Here is a 25,849-nt window from a genome sequence, read left to right as displayed (position 1 = left end):
GACCCATAGACTCAGCACTGAGACCCAGAGACTCAGCACTGCACCATAGACTCACCGTTGAGACTCATAGACTCAGCACTGAGACCCATTGACTCAGCACTGAGATCCACATACTCAGCGCTGAGACCCATAGACTCAGCACTGAAACTCATAGACTCAGCACTGAGACCCATAGACTCAGCACTGAGACTCATAGATTCAGCAAGGAGACCCACAGATTCAGCACTGAACCAGAGACTCAGCACTGAGACCCATAGCCTCAGCACTGAGACCCATAGACTCAGCACTGAGACCCATAGACTCAGCACTGAGACCCATGGACTCAGCACTAAGACCCATAAATTCAGCACTGAGACCCATATACTTCGCACTGAACCGTAGACTCAGCACTGCACCATAGGACTCAGCACTGAGACCCATAGACCCACCACTGAGACCCATAGATTCAGCACTGAGACCCATATACTCAGCACTGAGACCCTAGACTCAGAGCTGAGACTCACAGACTCAGCGCTGAGACCCATAGACTGATCACTGAGACCATAGACTCAGTACTGAACCATAGACTCAGCACTGAGACTCAGAGACTCAGCACTGAGACCCACAGAATCAGCACTGAACCAGAGAATCAGCACTGAGACCCATAGACTCAGCACTGAGACCCATAGACTCAGCACTGAGACCCATATATTAAGCACTGAGACCTACAGACTCAGCACTGCACCATAGACTCAGCACTGAGACCCATAGACTCAGCACTGAGACCCATAGACTCAGCACTTCACCATAGACTCAGCACTGAGACCCATATACTCAGCACTGAGACCCATATACCCAGCAGTGAGACCCATAGACTCAGTGATGAGACTCATAGACTCAGCACTGAGACCCATAGACTCATAACTGAGACCCACATACTCAGTGCTGAGACCCATAGACTCAGCACTGTACCATAGATTCAGCACTGAGACTCATAGACTCAGCACTGAGACCCATAGACTCAGCACTGAACCAGAATCTAGATTTGAAGCTTTTTACCGACGTGACTTTACCGAATAGAACCAAAGAGTCAGCACTGCGACCCATAATCTCAGCACTAAGACCCATAAACTCAGCACTGAACCATAGACTCAGCGTTGAGACTCATAGACTCAGCACTGAGACTCATAGACTCAGCACTAAGACCCATAGACTCAGCACTGAGACCCATATACTCAGCACTGAGACCCATATACTCAGCACTGAGACCCTAGACTCAGTGCTGAGACTCACAGACTCAGCGCTGAGACCCATAGACTCAGTACTGAACCATAGACTCAGCACTGAGACTCATAGACTCAGCACTGAGACCCACAGACTCAGCACTGAACCAGAGAATCAGCACTGAGACCCATAGACACAGCACTGAGACCCACAGACTGAGCACTGAACCATAGACTCAGCACTGAGACCCATAGACTAAGCACTGAGACCCATAGAGTCAGCACTGCACCATAGACTCAGCACAGAACTATAGACTCAGCACTGAGACCCATAGACTCAGCACTGAGACCCATAGACTCAGCACTGAGACCCATAGACTCAGCACTGCACTATAGACTCAGCACTGAACCATAGACTCAGTGCTGAGACTCATAGACTCAGCACTGCACCATAGACTCAGCACTGAGACCCATAGACTCAGCACTGAGACCCATATTCTCAGCACTGAGACTCATAGACTCAGCACTGAGACCCATAGACTCAGCACTGAGACCCATAGACTCAGCACTGCACCATAGACTCAGCACTGAGACCCATAGACTCAGCACTGCACCATAGACTCAGCACTGAACCATAGACTCAGTGCTGAGACTCATAGACTCAGCATTATATATTTAAGCGATCTAACCACCAAAAAAGGGCCCTCTCCTATGGATTATCTATTGTGTGCATGCGTGGTGATTTCTGTTCGCTGTCTTATTGGCAGGTCGCCCCTCGCAAAGGAGGTTTTGAACGTCAAGGGTTCATTTATTTATTTTTGACCCGGTTAATTAAAGGTGACGTAAAGAACCCATGCCGTGCTCCTGTCCCTGCCTTTCACAAGCGAGTGGGCTGAGTGCCATCTGACACTGGCGGTGGCTCCTTCTTAACATGCGGAGCACCACGCTATCCCCTGAGGGTGCGAGAGACCCTTTCAGTGGACGGGTGACGAGACGTGGTCAGTTTTTTGTTTTTTGGAAGGCAAATCAAACGAAACGCACAAATGAAGAACGGGGCACGTTAAGTTACAACTTTGTGTTTATTGACATTGTTACACTTTTCTTTTTTAAACAATTGAGAACCGATGAGGTGTTACGTAGGCTGCCAGTAAAACGTTGAGAACCACTGCACTACACTATGCACTACACTAGACACTACACTATAGCCTACACTACACTTTACACTACACTAGCCTATACACTACACTATACACGTTGAGAACCAACCCCACTGTCTCTACGCGGTGCAGGAATGGAACAACAAAAAAAAGCCTCCCTCTTTCACCCGCCGACGAAAATTTTCATATCGACCCCTACTCGACTCCTTCAGGGCATCAGCCCTGGTCTTATCTAATCTGACACGGAAATTTATACGGGGGGGGGGGGGGGGGTCTTAAACAGGGCACTTCACACAGCATCAACAGTGGCGTGCATTCATTCGTGAATGCAATGGCGCAGGTGAGGTGGTGAGGTAATTCGGTCAAAAAACAAACTGGCCTCCACCTCACCCGGTGGTGACGGATGGTGAGGCTGTGGTGGGTGAGAGCCACGTCATGGCGGGAGCGGGTGGACAGGCAATTCCAGTATCGGCTATGCCCGTTTCATGGCGCTTGTAGGGGTGACGGTGTGACCCCTCGCAACTTCAATTCAACTACCACTGAACTTAGTGCAAAATATATTACGAAGCTTGTGCCGGAGGCCTCGCAGAGGGACACGTCATCTATGGCGTCTCCTGGCCGAATCCCACTTGGTGGAGCCAGGAGATGAATCTTTACACTCGGGGTTTCCGACCAGAAACAGCAAAAAGCCACTGCGAGATTGGCCACGTGGAATGTTCGAGCGCTCACTGCGGAGGAGAGGCTGCCACTCCTCTGTCAGGAGCTGGACCGGTACCGCCTGGATCTCTGTGGTATTCAGGAGGTCCGGTGGACCGGCTCTGTCTCCAGCCACTATGAGGGGTGGACAGTCCTCTACTCGGGGCAGGAGACTGCCAAACACCAGGGAGTGGTTCTTCTTCTGAAGAAAATAATAAAGGGGGCGTCGGAGCATGGCAGTGAGGTGCGGGAAGCTGTAACCGCCCAAGCTACTGTGGGCTCGCCTTCCCATCAACCAGAGGCGAGGAGTGGTGGTCGCAGTTACTTATGCCCCCACCGAAAATGAACATCAGTGGAGGGATGCAAGCAAGGCTGATGGGTCAGATGCTTTCTATAACCTCTTGTCAAAGGTGCTGGCTAAAGTGGCCCCTTTGGCATATAGTCATCCTGTCGGATTACTCTAATGCCCGAGTTGGTCATGATGCTGTTACCTGGACCAGAGTGATTGGAAGGCATGGGTCAGATCAGCTCAATAACAATGGTAGGAGGGTGCTAGACTTCTGTGCAACATGCTGCTCTGGCATTGGTACATCCACACAACATCATGGATGCACGCTGGGTCCAAGCAAGAACATCTGCTGGACTACATAGTGATGGATCAGTGGATGCGGTCCCATGTCCTTGACACCAGGACCTACCGTGGAGCTGATCTGCCCACTGACCATCGACTAGTCATCTGTAAGATGTGCATGCCATTATTCCACTCCGGTGGTGGGTGTACACCCAGGACCCCATCCAAACCCATAGTGGCCTGGTCTCAGCTCGCAGATGAACGTTTCAAGCAAGAATTGCATTAACGCTTGCGGCTGGGGTTGGCATTGACCCCGACTCCTCCTGATGTTGAGGGTAAATGGGCGAGGTTTAGGACTGTGACTCATGCAGCTGGAATGGCTGCGTTGGGTACGCGGTGCAGACCTCCCCAGAGACCCTGGCTGACAGAGGAGGTGTTCAGGCTCGCTGAGAAATAATTACAGGCCCACTCTCATCGTCTACAGCATTCCACGTCAGAGAATGTGGAGGCTTATCGCAGCCTTCACTCAGAATTTCGGAGAGCCGTGAGGCACTGCAAGGATCGGTGGTGGTCGCGGGTTTCTGAGGAGATGCAGTCTAAATCAGAAGCCCGCGATCACAAATGACTATTTGACTCCATCAAAAAAGAAACTTGCAGCGCCACACTTATCACCATCATTAGGGGAAAGAACGGTGATCTGATCTGACCCACCGGGTATAGGTTTGCAGATTTGCCGAGCATTTCTGTGAGGTCTTGGGGGAGGGGAAATCCCTAAGCCTGGAAAACATCGTGGGGCAATGTGGGGATGACCCTGCTGAGGCTGTCGTGCCTCAAATATTAGAAGAAGTAGTCACCCCCTGTGAGTGGCTGGCTGAGGTTCCATCTGTTGAGGAAGTATGGAAGGCGATCCAGAGGTTGAGACCAGGAAAAACGCCGGGCAGAGATGATCTCCCAAGCGAAATGCTGAGGGAGGGTGGCGTTTGTGTGCAGACTGCCCTACATGACATCATAACAACAGTCTGGACCAATGGATGGGTTCCGCAAAATTGGAAGGATGCCCTGGTGGTCCCCCTCTTTGAGAAGGGATACTGCATAGACTGTAACAACTACAGGGACATCTCACTCCTCAGTGTGCCTGGAAAAAGTCCTGACAAGTATTATTGAACATTCCCTTTCCAGGCACGCTGAGGAGAGGCTTGCGGAGCCCCAAAGTGGTTTCAGGCCAGGGCGGTCCTGCACAGATGCCATATTTTCTGTGAGTCTGCTACAGCAGAGGTGTAGGGAATTCCAACAGGACCTACATCTCGGCTTTATTGACCATGTCAAGGCCAATGATACTATCAATAGGCCAGGGATCTCGGTCGTTTTCCTGCTTTCGGAGTCCCTGACCCTCTGCTCACGATCATTAAGGACCTTCATGATGGTGAGCGGGCCCGGGTAAAACTACGTGGCCGGGAGTCACAGCCATTCCCTGTACACCTTGGGGTGCGACAGGGTTGTCCTCTTGGCTCCTCCAAAATTTAACATCCACTTTGACGATGTAATTCATGAAGTCTTCGATGACTGTACCGGAGGAATCTCCATCTGTTGCAGATATAATGGGAGGCTGATTGATTCCTGGGTGCGGTCAAGGGATGGCTCCCTATTGCTCAACCACGTTATGTATGCCAATGATCTGATAATTGCTGCTCATTCAGAGGAGGAGTTGGAGACGCTGCTGCTGAGACTGGAGCGTGCTACTAAGAGGTGGGGCCTTACCATCAGCCTCACCAAAACCTAGCACCTGCCTGGGTATTTTGTACCACGAAACACTCCACTCCCTCAATTCCCAATTAGTGATGGGGCAGATGGAGAGTGTAGTGTTTTCCATACCTAGGTAGGGTGCTTATGACCACCTACGGTTGGACAGCAGAGGTCTCACTCCGAAACAGTCGAGTGGAATTCATTATTTTTTCATCGGCTGCATAACGCTGTGTTGAAGCTACCTGGTCTTTCATTCCACATGAAGCTTCGGGTCTTCTCGGCTATAGCCATGCTCTCCATTATCTACACTTGCATGTGGAATGTGGACCCCCCCCCCCCCAATGGAATATCTTGACCGGTTATAAACATTCAGGCTGGCCTGCCTACAGTCCATCCTGGGTTTGACCAGGCTGGATTGTGTGAAGAGCTTACAAATCCTTAAAAGATCTGGACAAAGTCCCATTGGTGAGCTCCTCCGGCAGGCAAGGCTGCGTTGGCTGGGCCATGTAGCCCGCATGCCCAGCCAACGCATGCCTAGACAGCTTTTGTTCGTCGGGATAGAGGGGGCTAGACGGGCGCGGCACGAGCTAGAGAAGAGATGGAGTGATGTGGTACAAGAGAATGTGGAGCTGAGTGGGCTTGCCAATGACCGGTACCAGCGGTGTCAATATCTGCTTATATGGAGGAGGCTCGTGAAGGACGCTGCTACTGGGCAATTGGAGGCACTCGCCCTCGAGCAACAACGGAGGGCGGAGGAGCGACGCTCGTAACAACGAGCGGAGCGCCGGGCGGCTAAAGTGCAACGAGTTGGCACAGTAGGGGGCACAGGTGGTGGTGCATCTCAGTCAGTCGACCCATTGCACCTGCAGGCTCTGGCCCGAAACCTCCTACCAGCTGGCATTCGGCACTTCACGCGGCCTTAAAGTGCACACAGCCTGGCACAGGTGGCGTCATAGTGACGTCACCGACACTTAGTGGCGAATGGCGGCTGTTGTTGTTAGTAATGAGGTGAATAAAGTCGATGAGGGGGAGGAAGCAATCAAAATGCGTGAATTTCCTCTCCTCCCTCCCTCCCCTCTTCTCCCTCCCTCTCCCCCTCCATTACCTCCCTCCCTCCATTACCTCCCTCCCTCCCCCCCTCCCTCGCCTCCCCCCTCCCTCCCTCCATCCCTCCATTACCTCCCTCCCTCCCCCCCTCCCTCGCCTCCCCCCTCCCTCCCTCCCTCCATCACCTCCCCTCGCTCCCTCCCTCCCTCCCTCCCTCCCTCCCCCCCCCGCTCCCTCCTAGTAAATCAACGAGTTGACGTTGCCAGAATCGGCGTCCTCCTCCTCCCACCCCCTGCCGCTGCGACCCAGCACCGTCGGGACGACGTCATCGACGACGTCATCGAAGAAGAAGCCGCCGCTCGCCGAGGACGCCCACACGTCTCGCCTCCGCTCCGTCGCCTCCGTGCTGGGGGGGGCCGCCCTGTCTCGGCCGTCGCTCGACGAGCCCACGTAGGAGAGGAAGTGGAGCACCGTGTACACCCTGCGGGCACCACCGGGAGGTTGGGATACAGGCGCAGCGGTGAAGCGGCGGCTGGCGGATTGGCCGACGTTCTACCTACGTGGACTTTACCGAGAGAACCAAATGGTTCGGATTTCCTGCGGTCACGAAAGCGTCAAATCACAGATTGGCCAACGTTGCGTCGACTTGAGACGGGACAAAAACCCCGGCCGGGTTCCGTGTTCATTGGTTCTTTCGGTAAAGTCGCGTGTGGGTAAGAAAAATAAATATATCACGACGTTACAATCGATCGAAACGTCGCGATCTATTATTTTGTCGCACCTAGGTGGACTTTACCGAAAGAACCAAATGGTATGGATTCCTGCGGTCACAAAACCTTCAAATCAAGACCTGACTGGGTTTGGCTGTGTCAGTTCTAACGATGCGACGTTTACACATTCACGCAGTTCTAACGCCGAAAGAAAAAAAAAAACAACAACCATCTCTGTTACAGATGATATTGGTCGCGAAAGCCTCCTGCCTGTTAACCGAGAACGTGAAGAAGCCCTACCAACACCACCACCACCACCCCCCCTCGCCTTTCATGAATGGTTAAACAATCTTCACTCGAAGCTTTCGTGACCGCGGGAATTCCGTGCGTGCCACCGCGCCGAAGGGGTCTTCACGGGCGTAGCTGCTGCTGCTACTCGCTAACAACAGCACGTGCCCCTCAGCGGCTGTCACGGACAGGCTACACGGGGGATCTTTGTCTTGGGTATTGAATATCGCCACTGGGGCGGGGGGGGAGGAGGAAGACAGAGGCGGCCGTCTGGAACGTTCTCTCCTCCTACCCCTAGGTAGACTCAGCCTTAAACGAATCAACCCCCGCTGGTGCATTAGGGGGAGGCAGGCAGAGGCGGCCGTCTGGAACGTTCTCTACCTCCTACAACCCCTACCCCTAGGTTGACTCAGCCTTAAACAAATCAACCCCCGCTGGTGCATTGGTGGAGGCAGACAGAGGCGGCCGTCTGGAATGTTCTTTTATCTTACCCATAGGTCGACTCAGCCTCAAGCGAATCAACACCCCCTGGTGCACCGGTGGAGGCAGACAGAGGCAGCCGTCTGGAACGTTCTGCTGCCCACACCCGACTCCCACCCACACACCACACCTGTGGTAGAGCATCGCGAGGAACTGGACGATGAGGATGAAGGCGAAGATGACGAGGAAGACGAGGGAGAGGGGCGGCACGGCCTCCGTCTGCGTGGGGTCGCTGGGCTTGGGCACCTGGATGTCGAGGTCGTCGCCCACCAGCTGGAGCACCATCGTGGCGACGAGCCACAGGGCGTTGATGAGGAAGTAGACGAAGGTCGCCTGGGCGGGTGGGGGGGACGGGGTGGGGTTCAGCGCGAGGACGTCGCCAGCTGTTCGATGGCTACCCCGCGTACCCGGCGAGGTAGCTAACATTCTCCGTGGTACCCCACGGCCCTGACCACACACCGGGCGAGGTAGCTAACATTCTCCGTGGTGTGCCCACAACCCACCCCGCGTACCAGGCGAGGTAGTTAATATCTCGCCACCGTGGCACACACGATCGGCCGTGTACCAAGCGAGGTAGTTAACATTCTGCCGAGCCACTGTGATGATGATGAGATGGAGAAGCAGACTCTAAATATACAGCAGCAGCATCGTTAGGGTCAAGGATCTGAACCCACGACCTCCTGCAGACCAGGCCTTGGATGACAAACATCTCCTAGCCATCGTGATGATGATGATGAGAGAAACATGCAAACTCCAAATTTACAGTACCTGGCATAGTCAGGGTCCAGGATCGAACCCACGGCATCCTGCAGATCAGGCGAGATATTTAACATTTCCTAGCCACCGTGGCGTCCACGACGACCTTCGAGCGAGCCTCGTAAGCAAGCCAAGCGCGCCTTAAAATCTTGACTTAAAGCTTTCGTGACTGCAGGAATTCATATTCGTTTGGTCTTTCGGTAAAGTCCACGTAGGTAGGTTTCAAAAAAATAACAAAAAACCACGACGTTTCGTACGCTTTGTTTCTTTCGGTAAAGTCCACGTAACCAACGAGTATGGAGTCAAGTAACTAAAGAGTTTGGATTCCTGCAGACACAGAAACATCAAATCAAGATTTCACGACGTTTTCATCGCAACACGAGCGGTCGTCATCGTAAGTTGCGATCGAAACGTCGAAGTTTTTTTTGTGGAAAAACTCTTGAACCTATCTTACGTGGAATCTTGTCTCAAAGCTTTCGCGACTGCAGGAATTATTCTTGGGTCTTTTTGGTAAAGTCCACGTAGGTAGGAAAAAAAAATACAAATTGTTTTTACAAAAAAACGACGTTGTTTCGATCGCAACATGTCAACAGTTCATGTTTACGATCGAAACGCCGTGGTTTTTTCGTCAAAAAATGTTGAGCCTATCTCCGTGGAATCTTCACTTTAAGCTGTCGCGACTGCAGGAATTCATATTCTTTGGGTCTTTCGGCAAATTCCACGTGGATAGGTTCAACATTTTTTTTGTAAACCAAAAACCGCGACGTTTGGATCGCTTCGCGAGCGATCGCCGTCAAGTTTCCCCGCCTGTGTCGCGATCGAAACGTCGTGTTGTTTTTTTGTAATTTTTATTTTTGGAACCTATCTACGTGGACTTCACCGGAAGACTCCCCCCCCCCCCTCCCAGGATACACGAGCCCACACCTTGTTGCGCAGCTTGTTGAGCCCCTTGGTCACGTTGGCCTTGTGCTCATCGTTCTCCTCCAGTGGCTTCAGGTACTTGGTAATCACGTCGCTCCAGAAGGCTCGCTCCTCCTGGGGGGTGGGGGAGGGATGTGGAGGTGGGTGTCTCTTTGTTCGCAAGCCACGCGTGCTGGCGTTGGAAGAATAATAACCAGAGGACGCAAATAAAAAATCCACACGACTATGGAGAGAGAGAGAGAGAGAGACACACACTCCAAATATAAAGCAGGCCTCAGGCTGCAGGATCGAACCCACGACCTCCTGTATACCAGGCAAGGTAGTCAACATCTCAGCCACTGTGATAATGAGAGAGACGCACAAACTCCAAATATAAAGCAGGCCTCAGGCTGCAGGATCGAACCCACGACCTCCTGTATACCAGGCAAGGTAGTCAACATCTCCTAGCCACCGTGATGTTGAGAGAGACGCAGACTCCAAATATACAGCAGCAGGAGTCATCAGGGTGAGGGATCGAACCCACGACCTCCTGTATACCTGGCAAGGTAGTCAACATCTCCTAGCCACCGTGATGATGAGAGAGAGAGAGAGACACAGACTCCAAATATACAGCAGCAGGAGTCGTTAGGGTCCGGGATCGAACCCACGACCTCCTGTAGACCAGGCGAGGTAGTCAACATCTCAGGGTGCACAGAGGGCCCAGAGCTTCCATCCCGTCCACGGGCTCACCTCTTTCAGCAGAGAGAGGCGTCCAATTCCTCGTGCCTGGGTGATGTCGTTCGGAGACGGGTCACAGTCTGCAGGTGGGGAGGGGGGGGGAGGGGGGGCACGGGCTACGGGTTAACAGAGAGGCCACTCAGTCTGTGGGAGGCACGGGCTGGGGGTTAACGGAGAGGATACTCAGTCTGTGGGAGGCACGGGCTGGGGGTTAACAGAGAGGCCACTCAGTCTGTGGGAGGCACGGGATGGGGGTTAACAGAGAGGATACTCAGTCTGTGGGAGGCACGGGCTGGGGGTTAACGGAGAGGCCACTCAGTCTGTGGGAGGCACGGGCTGGGGGTTAACAGAGAGGATACTCAGTCTGTGGGAGGTACGGGCTGGGGGTTAACAGAGAGGATACTCAGTCTGTGGGAGGCACGGGCTGGGGGTTAACAGAGAGGACACTCAGTCTGTGGGAGGCACGGGCTGGAGGTTAACAGAGAGGATACTCAGTCTGTGGGAGGCACGGGCTGGGGGTTAACAGAGAGGACACTCAGTCTGTGGGAGGCACGGGCTGGGGGTTAACAGAGAGGCCACTCAGTCTGTGGGAGGCACGGGCTGGGGGTTAACAGAGAGGCCACTCAGTCTGTGGGAGGCACGGGCTGCGGGTTAACAGAGAGGACACTCAGTCTGTGGGGGGCACGGGCTGGGGGTTAACAGAGAGGCCACTCAGTCTGTGGGAGGCACGGGCTGGAGTTTAACAGAGAGGCCACTCAGTCTGTGGGAGGCACGGGCTGGGGGTTAACGGAGAGGCCACTCAGTCTGTGGGAGGCACGGGCTGGGGGTTAACAGAGAGGACACTCAGTCTGTGGGAGGCACGGGCTGGGGGTTAACGGAGAGGCCACTCAGTCTGTGGGAGGCACGGGCTGGGGGTTAACGGAGAGGCCACTCAGTCTGTGGGAGGCACGGGCTGGGGGTTAACAGAGAGGACACTCAGTCTGTGGGAGGCACGGGCTGGGGGTTAACAGAGAGGACACTCAGTCTGTGGGAGGCACGGGCTGCGGGTTAACAGAGAGGATACTCAATCTGTGGGAGGCACGGGCTGGGGGTTAACAGAGAGGATACTCAGTCTGTGGGAGGCACGGGCTGGGGGTTAACAGAGAGGATACTCAGTCTGTGGGAGGCACGGGCTGGGGGTTAACAGAGAGGACACTCAGTCTGTGGGAGGCACGGGCTGGGGGTTAACAGAGAGGACACTCAGTCTGTGGGAGGCACGGGATGGGGGTTAACAGAGAGGATACTCAGTCTGTGGGAGGCACGGGCTGGGGGTTAACGGAGAGGATACTCAGTCTGTGGGGGGCACAGGCTGGGGGTTAACAGAGAGGCCACTCAGTCTGTGGGGGGCACGGGCTGGGGGTTAACAGAGAGGCCACTCAGTCTGTGGGGGGCACGGGATGGGGGTTAACAGAGAGGCCACTCAGTCTGTGGGAGGCACGGGCTGGGGGTTAACAGAGAGGCCACTCAGTCTGTGGGAGGCACGGGATGGGGGTTAACAGAGAGGATACTCAGTCTGTGGGAGGCACGGGCTGGGGGTTAACGGAGAGGATACTCAGTCTGTGGGGGGCACGGGCTGGGGGTTAACAGAGAGGACACTCAGTCTGTGGGAGGCACGGGCTGGGGGTTAACAGAGAGGATACTCAGTCTGTGGGAGGCACGGGCTGGGGGTTAACAGAGAGGACACTCAGTCTGTGGGAGGCACGGGCTGCGGGTTAACAGAGAGGACACTCAGTCTGTGGGAGGCACGGGCTGGGGGTTAACGGAGAGGCAACTCAGTCTGTGGGAGGCACGGGATGGGGGTTAACAGAGAGGATACTCAGTCTGTGGGAGGCACGGGCTGGGGGTTAACGGAGAGGATACTCAGTCTGTGGGGGGCACGGGCTGGGGGTTAACAGAGAGGACACTCAGTCTGTGGGAGGCACGGGCTGGGGGTTAACAGAGAGGATACTCAGTCTGTGGGAGGCACGGGCTGGGGGTTAACAGAGAGGACACTCAGTCTGTGGGAGGCACGGGCTGCGGGTTAACAGAGAGGACACTCAGTCTGTGGGAGGCACGGGCTGGGGGTTAACGGAGAGGCAACTCAGTCTGCGAGAGGCATGGGTTGAAAAGCGTGGTCTGCTGCTGAGGCAGATTGTTTTAAAAACAGTCTGCCTCAGCAGCAGACCACACTTTCCCACCTGATGATGGACGCTTGTGTTGCGCCCGCAACGTCGGGATTTATTTTATTTTATGATTACGTGACTTTACCGAAAGAACCAAAGAGTATAGGCACGGGTTGTCATCTGTTTAACGGGGAGGCCACTCAGCCTGCGGGGGGCACGGGTTGCCGTAGGGTTAAACGGAGAGGCCGCTCAGTCTCCCGGAGGCACGGGTTGCCGTAGGGTTAAACGGAGAGGCCGCTCAGTCTCCCGGAGGCACGGGTTGTCGTCGGGTTAAACGGAGAGGCCACTCAGTCTCCCGGAGGCACGGGTTGTCGTAGGGTTAAACGGAGAGGCCTCTCAGTCTCCCGGAGGCACGGGTTGTCGTAGGGTTAAACGGAGAGGCCGCTCAGTCTCCCGGAGGCACGGGTTGTCGTAGGGTTAAACGGGGAGGCCGCTCAGTCTCCCGGAGGCACGGGTTGCCGTAGGGTTAAACGGAGAGGCCTCTCAGTCTCCCGGAGGCACGGGTTGTCGTAGGGTTAAACGGAGAGGCCGCTCAGTCTCCCGGAGGCACGGGTTGTCGTAGGGTTAAACGGAGAGGCCTCTCAGTCTCCCGGAGGCACGGGTTGTCGTAGGGTTAAACGGAGAGGCCGCTCAGTCTCCCGGAGGCACGGGTTGCCGTAGGGTTAAACGGAGAGGCCGCTCAGTCTCCCGGAGGCACGGGTTGCCGTAGGGTTAAACGGGGAGGCCGCTCAGTCTCCCGGAGGCACGGGTTGCCGTAGGGTTAAACGGAGAGGCCTCTCAGTCTCCCGGAGGCACGGGTTGTCGTCGGGTTAAACGGAGAGGCCACTCAGTCTCCCGGAGGCACGGGTTGCCGTAGGGTTAAACGGAGAGGCCTCTCAGTCTCCCGGAGGCACGGGTTGCCGTAGGGTTAAACGGAGAGGCCGCTCAGTCTCCCGGAGGCACGGGTTGTCGTCGGGTTAAACGGAGAGGCCGCTCAGTCTCCCGGAGGCACGGGTTGCCGTAGGGTTCAACGGAGAGGCGACGTCACCCGACTAGACGCCCCCCCCCGCGACGGCTCACCGGCTGGGCCCCCTCTCCCTGCGGCTGCTTGCTCCCTGGCGTCTTCGTTGGAGTCTTGGCGGAAGTTGACATGGACCTCGGCGGGCGCCGGGCACGCCACGGACGAGGGCTCGTCGCCCGTCCGGCGCGAGGAGCGCTTCCTCGTGATCTTCCACGATCGCGTGTGGACGCTGCTCGCAGCGAGAGAGCGCGCGCAGACACAAACGCACAGATACATACAGACAGATACACACACACACACAGATACATACACACAGATATACACACACAGATACATACACACAGATATACACACACACAGATACATACACACAGATATACACACACACACACACAGACAGATACACACACACACAGATACATACACACAGATACATACACACAGATGCATACACACAGATACATACACACAGATATACACACACACACACAGATACATACACACAGATATACACACACACACAGATACATACACACAGATACATACACACAGATATATACACACACACAGATACACACACACACACAGATACATACACACACATACATACACACAGATACATACACACAGATACACACACACACAGATACATACACATGCACGCACAGATACATACACACAGATACATACACACAGATACACACACAGAGATACATACACACACACAGATACATACGCACAGATACATACGCACAGATATACACACACACACACAGATACATACACACAGATACACACACACACACACAGATACATACACACAGATACATACACACAGATACATACACACGCACGCACAGATACACACACAGATCCACACACAGATACATACACACACGAGATACATACACACAGATACATACACACAGATACATACACACACAAGATACATACACACAGATACATACACACAGATACATACACACACAAGATACATACACACAGATACATACACACGCACGCACAGATACACACACAGATCCACACACAGATACATACACACAGATACATACGCACACAAGATACATACACACAGATACATACACACAGATACATACACACGCACGCACAGATACACACACACAGATACACACACAGATACATACACACAGATATACACACACACAGATACATACACACAGATACATACACACGCACGCACAGATACATACACACAGATACATACACACAGATATACACACAAAAGATACATACACATGCACGCACAGATACATACGCACAGATACATACACACAGATACATACACACAGATACATACGCACAGATACATACACACAGATATACACACAAGATACATACACATGCACGCACATATACATACGGACAGATACATACACACAGATACATACACACAGATACATATGCACAGACACATACACACAGATATACACACACAAGATACATACACATGCACGCACAGATACATACGCACAGATACATACACACAGATACACACACACAGATACAAACACACGCACGCACAGATACATACGCACAGATACATACAATCAGATACACACACACAGATACATACACACGCACGCACAGACACATACACGCAGATACATACACACAGATACATACACGCAGATACATACACACAGATACAGATGCGTACAGAGATACATACAGACACACACAGATACATACACGCAAATACATACACACAGATACAGATACGCACAGACACACATACAGACACACGTAGATACACACACACAGATACATACACATGCACGCACAGATACATACACACAGATACATACACACAGATACACACAAAGATACATACACACGCACGCACAGATACATACACACAGATACATACACACAGATACATACACACAGATACACAACAGCTACATACAGATACATGTATGGTAGTGTAGTGTATAGTGTAGTGCAAAATAGAGTAGTGCATAGTGTAGTGTATAGTAGTGTAGTATATAGTAGTGTAATGTATAGTGTAGTGTTGAGTGTAGTTTAGAGTATAGTGTAGTGTATAGTTTATAGTGTAATGTAAAGTGTATAGTGTAGTGTATAGTGTAGTGTGTAGTAGTGTAGTGTATAGTAGTGTATAATGCAGTGTATAGAGTGTAGTGTATAGTGTAGTGTATAGTAGTGTAGTGTATAGTAGTGTAGTGTATAGTGTAGTGAAAAGTGTAGTGTATAGTAGTGTAGTGTATAGTAGTGTAGTGTATAGTGTAGTGTAAAGTGTAGTGTATAGCAGTGTAGTGTATAGTAGTGTATGTATAGTGTAAAGTAGTGTAGTGTATAGTAGTGTAGTGTATAGTAGTGTAGTGTATAGTGTAGTGTATAGTAGTGTAGTGTATAGTAGTGTAGTGTAAAGTGTAGTGTATAGCAGTGTAGTGTATAGTGTAGTGTATAGCAGTGTAGTGTATAGTGTAGTGTATAGCAGTGTAGTGTATAATGTAGTGTATAATAGTGTAGTGTATAGTGTAGTGTATTGCAGTGTAGTGTATAGTGTAGTTTATAGCAGTGTAGTGTATAGTGTAGTAGTGTTTAGTGTAGTGTATAATGTAGAGTATAGTGTAGTGTTTAGTAGTGTATTGTATAGTGTAGTGTATAGTGTAGTGTATAGCAGAGTAGTGTATAGTGTAGTTTATAGTAGTATAGTGTATAGTGTAGTGTATAGCAGTGTAGTGTATAGTAGTGTAGTGTATAGTGTAGTGTATACTAGTGTAGTGTATAGGAGTGTAGTGTAGAGTAGTGTAGTGTATAGTGTAGTGAAAAGTGTAGTGTATAGTAGTGTAGTGTATAGCAGTGTAGTGTATAGTAGTGTATGTATAGTGTAAAGTAGTGTAGTGTATAGTAGTGTAGTGTATAGTAGTGTAGTGTATAGTGTAGTGTATAGTAGTGTAGTGTATAGTAGTGTAGTGTAAAGTGTAGTGTATAGCAGTGTAGTGTATAGTGTAGTGTATAGCAGTGTAGTGTATAGTGTAGTGTATAGCAGTGTAGTGTATAATGTAGTGTATAATAGTGTAGTGTATAGTGTAGTGTATTGCAGTGTAGTGTATAGTGTAGTTTATAGCAGTGTAGTGTATAGTGTAGTAGTGTTTAGTGTAGTGTATAATGTAGAGTATAGTGTAGTGTTTAGTAGTGTATTGTATAGTGTAGTGTATAGTGTAGTGTATAGCAGAGTAGTGTATAGTAGTGTAGTGTATAGTGTAGTGTATACTAGTGTTGTGTATAGGAGTGTAGTGTAGAGTAGTGTAGTGTATAGTAGTGTAGTGTATAGTAGTGTAGTGTATAGTGTATAGTAGTGTAGTGTATAGTAGTTTATAGCAGTGTAGTTTATAGTGTAGTGTATAGTGGTGTAGTGTATAGTAGTGTAGTGTATAGTGTAGTGTATAGTGTAGTGTATAGTGTAGTGTATAGTGTAGTGTATAGTGCAGTGTATAGTGTAGTGTATAGTAGTCTAGTGTATAGCATTGTAGTGTATAGCAGTGTAGTGTATAGTAGTGTAGTATATAGTAGTGTAGTGTATAGCATTGTAGTGTATAGCAGTGTAGTGTATAGTAGTGTAGTATATAGTAGTGTAGTGTATAGTAGTGTAGTGTATAGTAGTGTAGTGTATAGCATTGTAGTGTATAACAGTGTAGTGTATAGTAGTGTAGTATATAGTAGTGTAGTGTATAGTGTAGTATATAGTGTAGTGTATAGTAGTGTAGCGTATAGAAACTGTAGTGGATAGTAGTGTAGTGTATAGTAGTGTAGTGTATAGCATTGTGGTGTATAGCAGTGTAGTGTATAGTAGTGTAGTATATATTAGTGTAGTATATAGTGTAGTGTAGTATATAGTGTAGTGTATAGTAGTGTAGTGTATAGTAGTGTAGTATATAGTAGTGTAGTGTATAGTGTAGTGTATAGTAGTGTAGCGTATAGCACTGTAGTGGATAGTAGTGTAGTGTATAGTAGTGTAGTGTATAGCAGTGTAGTGTATAGTAGTGTAGTGTATAGTGTAGTGTATAGTGTAGTGTATAGTGTAGTGTATAGTAGTGTAGTGTATAGTAGTGTAGTGTATAGGTGTAGTGTATAGTGTAGTGTAAAGTTGTGTAGTGTATAGTAGTGTAGTGTATAGTAGTGTAGTGTATAGTGTAGTGTATAGTAGTGTAGTGTATAGTGTAGTGTATAGTGTAGTGTATAGTAGTGTAGTGTATAGTAGTGTAGTGTATAGTGTAGTGTATAGTAGTGTAGTGTATATGTGTAGTGTATAGTGTAGTGTATAGTAGTGTAGTTTATAGTGTAGTGTATAGTAGTGTAGTGTATAGTGTAGTGTATAGTAGTGTAGTGTATAGTGTAGTGTAGAGTAGTGTAGTGTATAGTAGTGTAGTGTATAGTGTAGTGTAGAGTAGTGTATACTAGTGTAGTGTGTACTAGTGTAGTATATTGTGTAGTGTAGTCTATAGTGTAGTCTATAGTAGTGTAGTGTATAGTGTAGTGTATAGTGTAGTGTATAGTGTAGTGTAGAGTAGTGTAGTGTATATTAGTGTAGTGTATAGTAGTGTATAGTGTAGTTTATAGTAGTGTAGTGTATAGTAGTGTATAGTGTAGTGTATAGTGTAGTGTAGAGAGTGTATAGTGTAGTGTATAGTGTAGTGTATAGTAGTGTAGTGTATAGTGTAGTGTATAGTGTAGTGTATAGTGTAGTGTAGTGTATAGTGGTGTATAGTGTAGTGTATAGTAATGTAGTAATGTGTAGTGTATAGTGTAGTGTAGAGTGGTGTAGTGTATAGTGTAGTGTATAGTGTAGTGTATAGTAGTGTATAGTGTAGTGTATAGTGTAGTGTAGAGTGGTGTAGTGTAGTGTATAGTAGTGTATAGTAGTGTATAGTGTAGAGTAGTGTAGTGTATAGTAGTGTAGTTTATAGTAGTGTATAGTGTAGTGTATAGTAGTGTATAGTGTAGTGTAGAGTAGTGTATAGTGTAGTGTATAGTAGTGTATAGTGTAGTGTAGAGTGGTGTATAGTGTAGTGTATATTGTAGTGTATAGTGTAGTGTATATTGTAGTGTATAGTGTAGTGTATAGTATAGTAGTGTATAGTGTAGTGTATAGTAGTGTAGTGTATAGTGTAGTGTATAGTGTAGTGTATAGTGTAGTGTATAGTAGTGTATAGTGTAGTGTGTAGTGTATAGTAGTGTATAGTGTAGTGTACAGTAGTGTATAGTAGTGTATAGTGTAGTGTATAGTGTAGTGTATAGTAGTGTATAGTGTAGTGTATAGTGTAGTGTATAGTGTAGTGTATAGTGTAGTGTATAGTGTAGTGTATAGTGTAGTGTAGAGTGGTGTAGTGTATAGTGGTGTAGTGTATAGTAGTGTATAGTAGTGTATAGTGTAGTGTATAGTGTAGTGTATAGTAGTGTATAGTGTAGTGTATAGTGTAGTGTATAGTGTAGTGTATAGTGGTGTGTATAGTAGTGTATAGTGTAGTGTATAGTGTAGTGTATAGTGTAGTGTATAGTGTAGTGTATAGTGGTGTATAGTGTAGTGTATAGTAGTGTATAGTGTAGTGTATAGTGTAGTGTAGTGTATAGTGTAGTGTATAGTGTAGTGTATAGTGGTGTATAGTGTAGTGTATAGTAGTGTATAGTGTAGTGTATAGTGGTGTAGTGTATAGTGTAGTGTATAGTGTAGTGTATAGTGTAGTGTATAGTGTAGTGTATATTGTAGTGTATAGTGTAGTGTATATTGTAGTGTATAGTGTAGTGTACAGTAGTGTATAGTAGTGTATAGTGTAGTGTATAGTGTAGTGTATAGTAGTGTATAGTGTAGTGTAGAGTAGTGTATAGTAGTGTATAGTGTAGTGTATAGTGTAGTGTATAGTGTAGTGTATAGTGTAGTGTATAGTGTATAGTGGTGTAGTGTATAGTGTAGTGTATAGTGTAGTGTATAGTGGTGTAGTGTATAGTGTAGTGTATAGTGTTGTGCATAGTAGTGTAGTGTATAGTGTAGTGTATAGTGTAGTGTATAGTGTAGTGTATAGTGTAGTGTATAGTGTAGTGTATATTGTAGTGTATAGTGTAGTGTATATTGTAGTGTATAGTGTAGTGTACAGTAGTGTATATTAGTGTATAGTAGTGTATAGTGTAGTGTATAGTGTAGTGTATAGTAGTGTATAGTGTAGTGTAGAGTAGTGTATAGTAGTGTATAGTGTAGTGTATAGTGTAGTGTATAGTGTAGTGTATAGTGTAGTAGTGTATAGTGTAGTGTATAGTGTAGTGTATAGTGTAGTGTATAGTGTAGTGTATAGTGGTGTAGTGTATAGTGTAGTGTATAGTGTAGTGTATAGTATAGTGTGTAGTGTATAGTGTAGTGTATAGTGTAGTGTATAGTGTAGTGTATAGTGTAGTGTATAGTGTAGTGTATAGTGTATAGTGTAGTGTATAGTGTAGTGTATAGTGTAGTGTATAGTAGTGTATAGTGTAGTGTATAGTGTAGTGTATAGTAGTGTATAGTGTAGTGTATAGTAGTGTATAGTGTAGTGTATAGTGTAGTGTATAGTGTAGTGTATAGTGTAGTGTATAGTGTAGTGTATAGTGTAGTGTATAGTGGTGTAGTGTATAGTGTAGTGTATAGTAGTGTATAGTGTAGTGTATAGTAGTGTATAGTGTAGTGTATAGTGTAGTGTATAGTGTAGTGTATAGTGTAGTGTATAGTAGTGTAGTGTAGTGTATAGTGTAGTGTATAGTGTAGTGTATAGTATAGTGTAGTGTATAGTGTAGTGTATAGTGTAGTGTATAGTGGTGTAGTGTATAGTGGTGTAGTGTATAGTGGTGTAGTGTATAGTGTAGTGTATAGTGTAGTGTATAGTGTAGTGTATAGTGTAGTGTATAGTGTAGTGTATAGTGTAGTGTATAGTGTAGTGTATAGTGTAGTGTACAGTGTAGTGTATAGTGGTGTAGTGTAGAGTGTATAGTGTAGTGTATAGTGTAGTGTATAGTGTAGTGTATAGTGTAGTGTATAGTGTATAGTGTAGTGTATAGTATAGTGTAGTGTATAGTAGTGTAGTGTATAGTGTAGTGTATAGTGTAGTGTATAGTGTAGTGTATAGTGGTGTAGTGTATAGTGTAGTGTATAGTGTAGTGTATAGTGGTGTAGTGTATAGTGTAGTGTATAGTGTAGTGTAGTGTATAGTAGTGTAGTGTATAGTGTAGTGTATAGTGTATATGTGTAGTGTAGTGTATAGTGGTGTAGTGTATAGTGTAGTGTATAGTAGTGTATAGTGTAGTGTATAGTAGTGTATAGTGTAGTGTATAGTGTAGTGTATAGTGTAGTGTATAGTGTAGTGTATAGTGTAGTGTATAGTGTAGTGTAGTGTATAGTGTAGTGTATAGTGTAGTGTATAGTATAGTGTAGTGTATAGTGTAGTGTATAGTGTAGTGTATAGTGGTGTAGTGTATAGTGTAGTGTATAGTGTAGTGTATAGTGTAGTGTATAGTAGTGTTAGTGTAGTGTATAGTGTAGTGTATAGTGTAGTGTATAGTAGTGTATAGTGTAGTGTATAGTGTAGTGTATAGTGTGTGTATAGTGTAGTGTATAGTGGTGTAGTGTAGAGTGTATAGTGTAGTGTATAGTGTAGTGTATAGTGTAGTGTATAGTGTAGTGTATAGTGTAGTGTATAGTGTAGTGTATAGTGTAGTGTATAGTAGTGTAGTGTATAGTGTAGTGTATAGTGTAGTGTATAGTGTAGTGTATAGTGGTGTAGTGTATAGTGTAGTGTATAGTGTAGTGTATAGTGTAGTGTATAGTGTAGTGTAGTGTATAGTAGTGTAGTGTATAGTGTAGTGTATAGTGTAGTGTATAGTGTAGTGTATAGTGTAGTGTATAGTGGTGTAGTGTATAGTGTAGTGTATAGTAGTGTATAGTGTAGTGTATAGTAGTGTATAGTGTAGTACATAGTGTAGTGTATAGTGTAGTGTATAGTGTAGTGTATAGTGTAGTGTATAGTGTAGTGTATAGTGTAGTGTATAGTAGTGTAGTGTAGTGTATAGTGTAGTGTATAGTGTAGTGTATAGTATAGTGTAGTGTATAGTGTAGTGTATAGTGTAGTGTATAGTGGTGTAGTGTATAGTGTAGTGTATAGTGTAGTGTATAGTGTAGTGTATAGTAGTGTATAGTGTAGTGTATAGTGTAGTGTATAGTGTAGTGTATAGTAGTTATAGTGTAGTGTATAGTGTAGTGTATAGTGTAGTGTATAGTGTAGTGTATAGTGTAGTGTATAGTGGTGTAGTGTAGAGTGTATAGTGTAGTGTATAGTGTAGTGTATAGTGTAGTGTATAGTGTAGTGTATAGTGTATAGTGTAGTGTATAGTATAGTGTAGTGTATAGTAGTGTAGTGTATTGTAGTGTAGTGTATAGTGTAGTGTATAGTGTAGTGTATAGTGGTGTAGTGTATAGTGTAGTGTATAGTGTAGTGTATAGTGGTGTAGTGTATAGTGTAGTGTATAGTGTAGTGTAGTGTATAGTAGTGTAGTGTATAGTGTAGTGTATAGTGTAGTGTATAGTGTAGTGTATAGTAGTGTATAGTGTAGTGTATAGTGTAGTGTATAGTGTAGTGTATAGTGTAGTGTATAGTGTAGTGTATAGTGTAGTGTATAGTGTAGTGTATAGTGGTGTAGTGTAGAGTGTATAGTGTAGTGTATAGTGTAGTGTATAGTGTAGTGTATAGTGTAGTGTATAGTGTAGTGTATAGTATAGTGTAGTGTATGTAGTGTAGTGTATAGTGTAGTGTATAGTGTAGTGTAATAGTGTTTAGTGTATATGTGTAGTGTATAGTGTAGTGTATAGTGTAGTGTATAGTGGTGTAGTGTATAGTGTAGTGTATAGTGTATAGTAGTGTAGTGTATAGTGTAGTGTATAGTGGTGTAGTGTATAGTGTAGTGTATAGTGTAGTGTATAGTGGTGTAGTGTATAGTTGTGTATCTGCTAGCGTGGTGTTGCACCTGGAGCTCTCTGCCTCCTGCTTCCCGGCCCCCTCCACGTTCCTCTTGGGCCTCACCCTGACGGTCCACTTGAGGCAGCTCCACTCCGACGGCATCCAGCAGCAGCAGCAGCAGCCCCCAGCGCCGCCTCCTGCAGCTCCACGCGAGAGCCGCTTGCCCATCTGTCGCCATCCGTAGGAGAGGAGGGGGGGTGTGAGGTGCGTTGAGGGGGGTTGGGGGTGGAGGAGGGGGGGAGAAGGGGGGGGGAGAAAGAGGGATGGGGGAGGGGCGGGTAGGGAGGGATGAAGAGGAGAGGAAGGAGGAGGGAGGGGGTGAGGTGGAGGAGGGAGGAGAAGGAGGGGGTGAGGTGCGTTGAGGGGGGTTGGGGGTGGAGGAGGGGAGGGGGGAGAGCGGGGGGGTGAGGGGGTGGTGGGAGGAGGAGGAGGAGGGAGGGAGTTGAAGGAGGAGGGGTGGAGCGTGGGGGGGATGGGATGGGAGAGGAGGAGTGGAGGAGGAGGAGGGAGGAGGAGGAGGTGGAGGAGGAGGAGGCGAGGGAGATTTAGAGACTTGCTGGGGGCCCATGAGGTGCACGTGGATGGCACCGTGTCGCGTGAGCGACTGTTCTGAGCGTCAGTTCGACGCGGGGTCGAGGGCCCCTAGGATTTGTATCGGCACCTCCACCCAGGGCCTCGTTAGAATGTTTTGTAGACCCCTGGGCTGCAGGCACTGTGACCCCCCCCCACCCCCCCCCCCCCAGTTAATATTTTCACAAAGTGAAAGTTAAATAAGCAAAATAAAATCGAGAATTGTTTTTGGGGTGTCGTGAGGCCTAAACGACAAATCAAATTCGGCGTTCACGAAACGAAATAACTTTTCGCTTCACCCCTGGAGGTCCTCCATTTGGCAGAGGCCCCAAGCATCGTCAACATCATCATCGTCATCATCATCATCGTCTTCATCATCGGCATTATCATCATCATCGTCATCATCATCTTCGTCATCTTCATCATCGTCATTATCATCATCATCGTCTTCATCATCATCGTCATCGTCATCATCGTCGTCATCATCATTGTCATCATCGTCATCATCGTCATCATCGTCGTCTTCATCATCATCATTATCATCATCATCGTCATTATCATCATCATCATCATCGCCATTATCATCACCGTCATCATCATCGTCATCATCATCATCGTCATCATCATTATTATCATCATCATCGTCATCATCAGCAACATCTTCATCATCATCATCATCGTCATCATCATCATCATCGTCATCATCATCATCGTCATCATCGTCGTCATCATCATCGTCATCATCGTCGTAATCATTGTCATCATCGTCATCATCGTCGTCTTCATCATCATCATTATCATCATCATCGTCATTATCATCATCATCGTCATCATCATCGTCATCATCATCATTGTCATCATCATCGTCATCATCATCGTCATCATCATTATCGTCATCATCATCATCATCGTCATCATTGTCATCATCATCATCATCGTCATCATCATCGTCGTTATCATCATCGTCATCGTCATCATCATCATCGTCATCATCATCATCATCGTCATCATCATCATCGTCATCATCATCATCGTCGTCATCGTCATCGTCGTCATCACCGCCACCGCGGCCTCACCGCCTTCCCCCTCCCGGAGTGAGCGATGCTGGGCGCGCTGTTCTCGCGCGTGCCCCACGACACGTTGCTCATGTTGACGAGCGCGTAGATGACGAGGAGGAGGTAGCCCGCGGGGATGCACAGCGCGTAGACGAAGCCGTGCAGGAGGCACCACAGCTCGCTGGGGTGCAGCAGCGCCGCTGTCACGTGCACAGCCGCCAGCGTCATGACGAAGATCCCGTTGGGCGTGAAGATGCCGTTCGTCACCATGTCCACCACGATGGAGATGAACGTCGCCAGCATGAGGAACATGTAGAGGACGGTGAGGAACATGCCCACCTGTGTGGGTGGGTGGTGGGGGGGGGAGTGGGGAGGGAGTGGGAGGGAGTGGGAGTGATCCTTCATCATCACTGAGCCATCATCAACATTATCATCATTATCATTGATCTATCATCATTATCATCATCAACGATCCTTTATCATTATCATCATCAAGGATCCATCATCATCACGGATCAATAATCATCATCATTGACCCATCATCATCATCAAGTATCCATCATCATCAATGAACCATCATCATCATCAAGGATCCTTCATCATCATCATGATCATCATCATCAATGATCCATCATCATCAATGATCCATCATCATCAATGATTCATCATCATCATCATCAATGATTCATCATCATCATCATCACCAATGATTCATCATCAATGATTGATCATCATCATCATCACCAATTATTCATCATCAATGATTCATCATCATCATTGATCAATCATCATCAAGGGTCCATCATCATCAATGATTCATCATCAATGATCCATCATAATCAATGATCCATCATCATCATCATCAATGATCCATCATCATCAATGATGCATCATTAACAATGATCCATCATCATCAATGATCAATCATCATCATCATTGACCAGTCATCATCATCATCACGTATCCATCATCATCATTGATCCATCATCATCATCATCAAAGATCCATCATCATCATCAAGGATCCATCATCATCAATGATCCATCATCATCAATGATCCTACATCATCAATGATGCATGATCATCAATGATCCATCATCATCATCATCACCAATGATCCATCATCACTGATGATTCATCATCATCATTGATCCATCATCATAACCAATGATTCATCATCATCATTGATCCATCATCATCATTGATCCATCATCATCATCAATGATGCATGATCATCAATGATCATCATCACCACCACGTTAGCCCCGGGCAAGAGCCGCAGCTCTCCGGACCTTGATTTGCGTGGCCGCTTTTGTCCAGAAGCAAATGGCGATGTAGCAGCTGGGCGGGATGACGGCGGTGAAGAGAGCCCAGTTCTCGTCCAGTTTGAACAAAATGACGAACGAGCCTGCGGTAGAAACAGCAGCAGAGATATACAATACACTACACACTACACTACTATACAATACACTAAACACTACACTACTAAACAATACACTATACACTACTATACACTACACTACTCTACACTACACTACCATACACTACACTTTACACTACACTATATACTACACTACTACACACTACACTACTATACACTACACTACTATACACTACACTATACTATACATTAGACTATTATACACTACACTATACACTACACTATATACTACACTACTATACACTACACTATACAC

At 47.3% G+C, this 25,849-nt stretch overlaps 1 protein-coding gene across 1 annotated transcript in view; it reads right to left on the bottom strand.

Annotated features, from left to right (window-relative positions):
• Nucleotides 1–6,652: 6,652 nt before the first annotated feature.
• The window catches only part of LOC116956923 (chitin synthase chs-1-like), a 53,576-nt gene continuing 34,379 nt past the window's right edge, over nt 6,653–25,849 (bottom strand). Inside the window, exons 12-19 of the mRNA XM_032978809.2 lie at nt 25,445–25,560; nt 24,174–24,491; nt 22,535–22,695; nt 13,549–13,718; nt 10,301–10,368; nt 9,575–9,685; nt 8,025–8,227; nt 6,653–6,897 (exon numbers count right to left, since the gene is read on the bottom strand). Coding sequence (XP_032834700.2) covers nt 6,654–6,897; nt 8,025–8,227; nt 9,575–9,685; nt 10,301–10,368; nt 13,549–13,718; nt 22,535–22,695; nt 24,174–24,491; nt 25,445–25,560 — 1,391 coding nt within the window. The 3' untranslated portion in view covers nt 6,653. The remainder of the gene's footprint in view (nt 6,898–8,024; nt 8,228–9,574; nt 9,686–10,300; nt 10,369–13,548; nt 13,719–22,534; nt 22,696–24,173; nt 24,492–25,444; nt 25,561–25,849) is intronic.

This window comes from Petromyzon marinus, chromosome 68 (genome assembly GCF_048934315.1).
Source record: "Petromyzon marinus isolate PM22_M1 ecotype Great Lakes invasive population chromosome 68, UKy_Petmar_22M1.pri1.0, whole genome shotgun sequence".
In the NCBI taxonomy this organism is placed as follows: domain Eukaryota; kingdom Metazoa; phylum Chordata; class Hyperoartia; order Petromyzontiformes; family Petromyzontidae; genus Petromyzon; species Petromyzon marinus.
This window is presented reverse-complemented; position numbering and strand designations above follow the sequence as displayed.